Source organism: Etheostoma cragini, chromosome 10 (assembly GCF_013103735.1).
Source record: "Etheostoma cragini isolate CJK2018 chromosome 10, CSU_Ecrag_1.0, whole genome shotgun sequence".
Lineage (NCBI taxonomy): Eukaryota > Metazoa > Chordata > Actinopteri > Perciformes > Percidae > Etheostoma > Etheostoma cragini.
In genome coordinates this window covers 1,125,009-1,134,428 of record NC_048416.1, presented here as the reverse complement: position 1 = coordinate 1,134,428, position 9,420 = coordinate 1,125,009, and the positions used below count along the sequence as shown (strand labels likewise).

General features: G+C 44.0%; 1 protein-coding gene across 1 annotated transcript in view; it reads right to left on the bottom strand.

Moving 5' to 3' along the window:
* Positions 1 to 9,420, bottom strand: part of efnb1 (ephrin-B1) — a 59,355-nt gene that overhangs the window by 25,414 nt on the left and 24,521 nt on the right. Inside the window, exon 2 of the mRNA XM_034883131.1 lies at positions 8,292 to 8,569. Within this exon, the coding sequence (XP_034739022.1) occupies positions 8,292 to 8,569 (278 nt within the window). The remainder of the gene's footprint in view (positions 1 to 8,291; positions 8,570 to 9,420) is intronic.

Below are 9,420 nucleotides of genomic sequence, written 5' to 3'. Positions count from 1 at the left end.
CCCCCCCCCCCCCCCCCCCCCCCCCCCCCATCCCCAAAAACACTTTCCGCAGAAATGTTCACGCCATCCTCGCTCAGAGTGTCATCAGCCGCCCCTCATCGTAGCTGACCAAGCATGCAGTGGTTTCCGTAGCAAGGATGTGACATTAAAACTAACAACCTCTATAATTATACATCCATATTTCTCCGATGAGTTTGTGTAAACAAGCCTGGGCTCCAGCTCGGGGAGGCGGACATCTTGGCAGGCCCCGGCTGAGGGTGCAACTGAATGGCTGTCGGAAAACAAAGCCATTTCAGAGTCCGCCTTGGTAAAGAGAAGCCACTGTTCTGGGGATGGTGGGGGGGGGAGAGAGAGCTCCGTCTGAAACAGAGAGCTGTGATTTGAGCTTAGCTTTTGGCCGGAGAAGAAAGACACTGAGAGTATGTTGGCAAAGCAGAGGGCAACCTCAGACATCTCAGATGGAAAGGGAAATATGCAATTCCAGAGTGTTTTAGATTATGGTCTGTCATTGTTTTATTCTGCGTGTATGTTTTTTTAACAGCGATACACCATTGTCTGATAGAATTTGCCATGTGGACAATAATGCTCATGTTCTTGTGTCCTACATTTTACTTTTCTTAATCCCCATGGACTCCAAACATGCATCTTGCCAGAAGTCATGAGATGCCTCTTTTCCTTTTGCCTGAAGCTATTTTAGGGTTGCGAAACCAGAGATAGTTTCTGCATTGCGGAAATGATTAAAGAAAACAAGGAAGCTACTTTCACCAAATGAAAAACACTTATGGAGAAAAGAGTTGGTAGCAAATGAGTTTGTGTTAGTTGAGAACAGCGTTGTTGTTTGCCAGAGTTAGCGCTGTGGTCTCTTATGGTCTCTGTGTTGTGAGGAGATCTAAGCTATCAGTTAGCAAAAATGACTTGAACACGGACAGCACCTACACACACACACACACACACACACACACACAGCTTTGGTACTTGAGCGCAGAATAATGGAAGAAGAAAAGGATGGCGTGAGGGATCACATAGAGGGAGAGAGAAAGAGAGAGAGGGAGGGAGAACTCACACGCAGGATAAAATATTCTAATAAGATAAGCATGGAGCACCGCCGAGGAGGGATGAGTGTCTGCATTTGAAGATGCACAGAGCGGACTAATTGAGATGAATACATGAATATATCAGCTTCATCTAGCAGGTTCAGGCGTAACCAATAGTAACCATTCACTTGTACAGCCACGTGAGCAGCCCTCCCTCTAAAAGAAAGTCCTCGTGTCCCCCCTACCCTCCTCCCACCCCCTCCCCCGTCTAAACAAACTCCTCTGTAATAAACGAAAGGCAATAACCAGCGACAATAACGCTGTGCCTGCTAACCCGCTCTGACTGAAATATCCAACGGGGAAGGAGCACAGGCAGCCGGGATAGATTTGCAAAGCAAGCAGAAAGTCATATATTACACTGGCACTCTAATAAACACTGGGCTATACTCACTAACAGGGGGAGGGGGATGGGGAGGGGGGGTTAAATCTCCCTATCCCAGGCCATACTGCTTCACTGGTGCCCACCTGACCTGTTAGCGAGGTTTACTTAAAAAATGAAATCCGTTTAGGCTTACCTCTAATCTGAGACATCTATGACAGTCACTCCAAGTCAATCCACAACTGATTCTCTAATTCTTAACGCATGCCCCCTATTCACGATAACTTACTAATTAAAACAGGACACATACTGGAACAAAATGAACTGATTGAAATGTAACGGTATGAACCAGAGGACTATTTCTTTTTAACAATATCCCACAGAATCAAGGCATTAAAAATGATAAAAACGGATTCTTTTTAACCACTTTTTGAGCTGTTATGTCTCTTCATCCCAGGATTTATATACCATAGCTGTTATTATTTCAAATAGGACTGACAGAAATGTTTGCCTACAACACTAATTTTGTTCTGCTAAATATGCAATAAAACAATACGTCCTTTGTTCTGAGTCCACATTCGATGCAAAAGGAACATTCGCACTCTCTTGTTTGTAATTATAATATTTCAGTGGAATTTTACTGAGGGAGGTTAGCAGATGTTAACAGTTATCACTCCTCAACAAAAATTCATTTAATTGCACGTTAGAAATGTGTGACTCATTTGCATCTCTATAATCTGACAATCAAAATGTCTTTTTCAAACGCGCCGCTGATAAATGCAACTGCCTTTTTTTGGGGGGAGAGGCTGTAATTTGATTATGTTAATTTCATGTTAACTCTAAAAGATGATATTTAACACTTATTTCTAATCAGATTACTGTTATTGCACGGCAACAAATCGAGCTATAAGCCTGTCTGCGTTTATATATTTAATTTGACTGTGTGCAAGCCTTCATTTGTATATGTGTTTGTTCCTGAGCTTAGGTGCATTATTACAGCGAGGACCTGCGTGTGCACCTGTCATGTGTTACCGTCCTGGCAAAATGTAGGGCAGCGGAGGATCTTGTGATCTGCTGCAGCCGGGCCAGGGACCTTCAACTGGTCCAAGGATAAAGAGGAAGAGGACATTACTGAAAAGCAAAATAACTCAGTGTTGCATGCATGGAGTAGGAGAAGATATTTGAATGGAGGGGTGCATAATGTGTAGGTTAATGAGGAAAACTAACAGTGATACAGAAGCGAGCCCACGCAAATGAACCTATGCAACATGCCTGGGGTGTCTGGTGTGAGCACCAAAAAAAATGATCATCCTACAGCATCAAATACAGTTTGTCTGCTATATTCTGTTGTTTTTCCAAGACTGGGTCAGTGTGTTTTAAAGAGTCAGGAAATAAATACAGCTTTTTCAATAACCTATTTATCCTTAAATAATAAAGTGCTTATCAGTCGCTCAGTTTCCAGATAAAACAAATGGAGAAAGTTGGATTTACCTGCGAGTCAAATAAACAGAGTGACAAAGATGAAAACAACTTTGCTGTTTTTTGCGAGCGTGACATTATGTATTTCAGTGAGGCAATCTTCTAGAGGTGAGATAGCATGTGCTCCACTGCGGCAGTATTCTGGTGGGGAAGTCAGTGTGTGTCAGAGTCCACGATGCTACACTGAGATGAAGAGTGACAGCTGTCAGGAGGGATCAGGCTTCCTCTGCCCGCTGCACTACAAATCAAGGGAGAAGAAGAGTGTTTGACGACAGGCTGCCTCTGTTTACTGCCTTGTGGCCTTACCCTTATATAGAACAGAGACTCACCGGCCCAGCTAACCTCTGAGAACATATCACCGAGCAGTCATGGTACATTATTTCAATGAGAAATGAATGGGAGAGAAAATGGAGGGATCCGCTCGGGGGACGTATAAAGACTGTCTGCATATATGTGTGTGGGTAAATATGCTTGTCCCTTCTCTCTCTTTCCCGCTCTGTTGCTCATTTCCTCCATTATATTTCTCACCTTAAAAGCCTCCTGTCTAAAATCCTTTTTTTCCTGACTCAAACCCCTAAACACAGCACGGACATTTTACTCACAAACAGCTCATTCCACATCCTGTGTTTAGACAACGCAGAGAAATACAACCAGTTTTTGTGTGTGTGTGTGTGTGTGTGTGTGTGTGTGTGTGTGTGTGTGTGTGTGTGTGTGTGTGTGTGTGTGTGTGTGGGTGGGTGTGCGTGCGTGCACAGCGGGTGGGGGTGCTGATGGACAGCACAGGCTGTTGCTGGTCTGGGGTTTAGATCAGTGCAGGGGTTATCATTACTGACCCCCTGCCGTGTTTCCGTGACCCCTTGTCCGTGAGTTTTGACCTATAACCCCCCCACGACTCCTGTCAGAGCTGGGATGGGATAGACGGGACCGAGAGGACGGGATCCCCCGCGGTGACAGCGAGACACGGGACCCACACACACAGACAAATATACACGCACACACACCATTTGTTGCTTACTTTACCCCACACCTTTTGCTGCTTATTCTACCCCATGGAAGGAGTGGGGGGGTGGGGGGCTAATCAAGGAAAAGACAAACAGAGCTGTGGAGTCAGAGTGGAGGCCGGGGGTGAACAAGAAAAAGACTGTTGGAAGATTCAGTGGAATGTCCACTCCCTATGTATCTTCTTCTTGTGTCAAACGTTGTCTGCCACGTTTGACCGTTAATCAGGCCAGATAAGCCGGGTCTTTATAGGCCGAGGAGATTTACACAGCTCTGCTGGCTGGCTGGACCGCATTCCCAGCAGAGACGATGGGATAATGCACTCACATCTTATAGGTGGGGATAAGCTGGCCTTAAGGGGCCTTAACACACACACAAACACATGACTCTACTGTACAGGAAAAGCAGGAAAGGTGTGTTTGGTGCAGCTGCTCGTGTCCCTCTCTTGTTCTCTTAGGAATACACACACATTACACACATGCGGAAACAACGCATGGCCATTGTCTAAATGATAGATGAAGTGTGTTGTGGTGTATGCAAGGGCCGCAGTGGGAAAAAAACAAAGCGAGCTCTTCGTGTTGCAAAGGACAACAAGATTAACATAAAACCAAGACAAATACTACATCTGATTACTGCTGACGCGGGAACGTTACAGTATATGAGCCTAATGATGATCCACCATCAGGCTGCAGCCTGCACGGCCAGCCTCCCTTGTGAAGGATTTCAAACTGGCTCTAGATATGAGTTCACAGTCTGAAACGCCGTGAGTGCTAAGTATTCTTAACACTCGCACAATACACACGTCAGCAACACTGCGTTTATACAGCAGACACAAAAAAGCAAATGTTTTCTCTTTGATGTGGAATACAACTGTAGTTGAGATGCATGCCCACGCACATGTCAGTAATAGTTAGATAAAATATTTATGATGTAATCAGGAGACAATATGTGGAGCAGCCCCGCTAACAGCCGGCTAGGAAAACTTTGAGCAGACGCCGAAAAAGCCCAAGGTGTATTCTTAAGACATGTGGGTGTAATAAAGCTCAAAGAAATACTTCCAAGTCCACATGATATGTTGCCACAGGAGCGGCCCCCTCAAAAAAATTGTCGCTTGATAACATCACAAGCTTCTTGCTTCCCCGCGTTCTGGCTTTGAGGGTGAGTTCGCAGATATCGACTAAACTGCTCCAGATCAAAGGAAAAACATATGCAAGATTTATTTTACCGTGGATTTTTCCCTGAGAGGATTTAAAGAAGCAATTCTTTTGAGAAAAACATAAAGCGGCTGCTTTTTATTTTCTTGACATAGGAGACATTAAACTTTATATCTTCGGAAGCATTTCAAACTTTAAAAGATATAAAGTTAACTCATCCAAGGAGGCATTAGATCCCTATTTCGGAGGATTTGTAGTATGGATATTTTAATATACTAATTAGGGTAAATGATGTCATAGTCTATCTAACAGCAGTATATAGTCAATAAGAGCAGATGAGTAGTGGATCAGTTTATTTCTTGTGGCCTGCGGAGCATTTGTTGACTTCTCACTCTGTTCTTGGCGTACGGCAGCTTGTTGCATGTTAGTTTAGGAAATGAAATCTCTAATTTCACATTTCCCTGATTTGGAAAGGAATCAATTACAGATGTGGCAGAACCCCCCCCCCCACACACACACACACCCTCCACCTGACAGTATCCTCAGACCAGACCAACCCCGACACATGTTAGGATTTTACAAAACTGTTCAAGTCAGTCCAGGAAATGTAGGATATGATTAACTTACGTAATAATCAGACAAGGCCTGATTCACGTCTAGAATAACTCTAGCATCATGAACTGAGCTGGTGTTACGTTAGCTTCTGCAGCTACTGAGCTAACAAGCTAGAGAAACAGCGTCTAACCTGTCTGAGGCCTCAGGGAAGGTGACTACGGAGTGATCTCAGGCTGGCATTATGCCATCATTTCTCACTGTCAACAAATCCAACGGAAAGACCAAAACCAACAGTGTGTTTGTCTGTCTCTCAAAACTCCCCAACGTCCCTACACTGTCCATGGCAGCCCCAAGCCCTTTGTTCCTGCTTATATATGTAAATCCTCAAATACTGGGCGCAAAATTCTTTCATTTAAAGAATTTCACAATAAAGTCATACAGACAGTACTTTCTTAAAACAACTGGGCATTGTAGTTTTTAGCACACGTTACTTAAGTGGGGGAAATGTTGCATTGCTTTTGGCCATTGTTTTTTTTACAGCATCAGGACAGTGTACTTTACGAGGGAGTTGACTCAGTACACGCTAGGTCCATGGTAATAATGGACATAACACCCACTGCAACAGGGTGGCTCACTGAGGTGTATTTGATAGATTTTTGAAAGCTAATGAAGCTCTATAGTGTCGAGTTGCTCTAGAGGAGCTCTATTAGACTTTGGCTTCCCAGGCAATAATTAGATGGACGCATCTATTGGATTTGTTGGCAATTACAAAATAATCATTCAAGATCCAACATGTATGAGTACTCTAGCTTGAATGTATATCTGTGAAATTTACGTTGTCACTTTGACCATTTCATACAGCGAGAAAATGCAAATTACAGTTTTCTAAAACGCGTTAGTTTGTTAAAGGAAGCAGAGGAATGGACAGACCCATCAGGGTATGAGAGAGATTTTGAATTTAGACTTTAAACCTTTTCAGATGTATTTTAAAAATGAATTCATATAAGAGCGAGCCCGGCAGCTCTGCAGGAATATGACCAGTTACTGGTCGCAGGTTAGACCTGCAACCGTTCCAAGCCTACTCTAATATAAAACACCAGGTAAATTCTCTTGCCATGTTTAAAGATTACTTATCTCCTTTATGTTTTTTAGATTGCACCGATGAGGAAACTCCTCGGGTTTCAGCAGAATAAAACAGATCCCAGCGCCAGGGGAGTTGGACTGGGGGGAAAGGGGACTGAGTACCCAGGGCCCTCAGGTGAGGAGGGACCAAAAAGATGCTAGAATGGGGATGCAGCGAGGGGTCCATAGAAATGTCTACAGGGCCCAGAATGAGTGCTGAAGACAGGATTCACTTCCTTTTGGAGCAGAGCAAAAGTACTCTGAGGGAACAGTGACTTACTAAGATGTACACCCGGTACATCTTGAACTAATAGTACTCTAACGATGTAGAGAGTAACAGTAAAAATAAAGCTTCTGTTTTGTTTCTGGATGAAGCCTTTGGGAGTTTGAACCGGAGGATTTTGATAAGGAGGACCTCTGCTGATGCTCATAAGACAAGAATCCTGAGAGGATCTGCAGAGGAGTTTGGACTGAATTGTTATCACTTATTATAATATGTTCCACTTCACGTATCATTCCTTGGTTCAGTAGTGGGCAGAGAATGAATTTTAAGCTGGATGCTCCTTTACTCCCCAGAGGCCTTACCTCCTAACTCTCAGTGAGTTACATTTGACACACATGTATTAATAATTAAACCCCAGAGGTTTTAATGTGTCTGTGACATTCTTAAGGGTTTTAAAAAATGTCTTTTAATGGCTGTAACCCATAAAGTCTCAGCAGGGCGACAGAGTCAGCCGAGCTCCTGAGAGGAAAGCAGAAGGAGGCTCCCAGCTCCACACTACTCTGTCCAATGGGGTCCCAAAGTGCTGACTCATGTGACACCCACTGAACCTGGAGAGTGACCCAGAACCAACCAGAGGGCCAGCCACTGCGGTGTTTCCAGCTTCCCCGACACCCCCTGCTGAACCTCAATCCATTACTGATCAGGCCAGGGAGGATGAAAAAAATAAGCCCAGCCTAAAAGACAACCTAAAGCCCAGCAGAGGACCAGCTCCGACTCCACTGACTCCTGCCGGACCTGGGTCTATCCTCCCGTCCAGAGTAGGTTTTGGGTACCGAGACCCAAAACTTTCTGGGTTACTAGCAAATAACTGTGATGAATTAAATGGAGGTGTACCAACTGAACACGGTCTATGTTTTCCAAATAATTAGTACCTAGTTATTTTTAGGAAACTTTCAGGAAATGATTAGGAAATTATTATGAAATGAAAAACAAAGAGTCTTGTGTATAATCTTAGACTAATATAGTGTTTTCCTTGTGCAAAAGTGCAAATGTAACTGAAAACTGTATTTAAGTAAAGTAGTACTTGAGCAAATGTCAGTGAAGATTGTAGGTTTGGATCCTGAACTCGACCGCCCTAAACACCAATAACCAGTGTACCATAAGCAAGGCACGTCTCCCCCAGTTGTTGCTATGGAGCTGCTGCAGCGAACATTAAAATACAGGAAACTCCCAGGAGTGACTGTGTGTAACTGAGTGTGACGCAGATTATTACTCTTCAGGTCTCAGCTTAAATGAAGGTTAAAAAGCTACGATCAACAATAAATCATCTTTTAAGACAAACTTACAGGTGATGTAGTAGTTGACGTTCCTCTTGAACTCCAGGCCCATGTAGTTGGGGCTGAACTCCTGAAATTTGATGGTGAACTTGATGTCCTTCTCTGGCTTGTTACAGTTGACCAGGACATTGGGATCGAGGACTGTACTGCAGCTCTCCGCCTGCTCCCTCTTCACCAGGTACAGCTTGTAGAACTCGTAATCTCTGCCTTGGTCCGCTTTGGGACAGATGATGTCCAGCTTGTCCCCGATATCTGGGTAGATCACCAGGCCTTTTCCAGCCACAAACCTGAGCGACAAGAGAGAAAAAAGAGATGAAGTGTTACAAACACATAATAAAGGAAGTCTGGAAAAAGAGCTACATTTTTCAACAACAGTTTATACAATCTTAATACTTTGAGCTTTGAAGAGTTATGGGTTTAGATTTGCCAGGCATGGGCTTTTAGGCAGAGCTCAGTTAATTTAACCCCACAAAAACACTACATGTTGCAGCTTGACACCGTGCAGCGTTAGTCGACAGAGCGCTTCATACAAATCCTCAAAAGTTTCTCATACTTGGATCCAAATCAAAGCATACCAATAGTTTGCAAGGAGGGAAACAAGATGGCCCAACACAAAATGGCTGCCGCAAGAATCGCTACAGATGGGATTACATCCAAAGAATGCACCGATTCTTTTTTCATATTATTGGACTTCCATACAAGACATGTGCTTTATTATAATATCTGCTTCCACTTCAGAGGTCCGAGGTTTCGGAGGAAAACAACGTGTGGGAGTCAGTGGGAAGGTTAACGCTTCCTGGTTCATCTTCCCTCTGCCATGGTCATCTACTGGAGGATTAAGATAATCCATCTGGCCTCGCTGCACCTTTCCACCTCGCTCTCTGCTGCCAATTCAATCAGATCAGCTCTTGTTTTCTTATACTCATTAAAGGTGGGGAACAGGAGGAAACCCAGTGTGTGTGTATGTGTGTGTAAGTGTGTGTGAAGAGAGGGGGTGGGGGTACACTGAGTACTTACAGTGTGTTTGGTTAGTGGTGTGTATGTTTATGCATGTCTGCATGTGTGTGTGTGCATGTGTGCGCGTCAGTCAGCAAAAATGGGCTGAGGTTGCGGTCTGATTGTGCATGTGTGGGTGGGG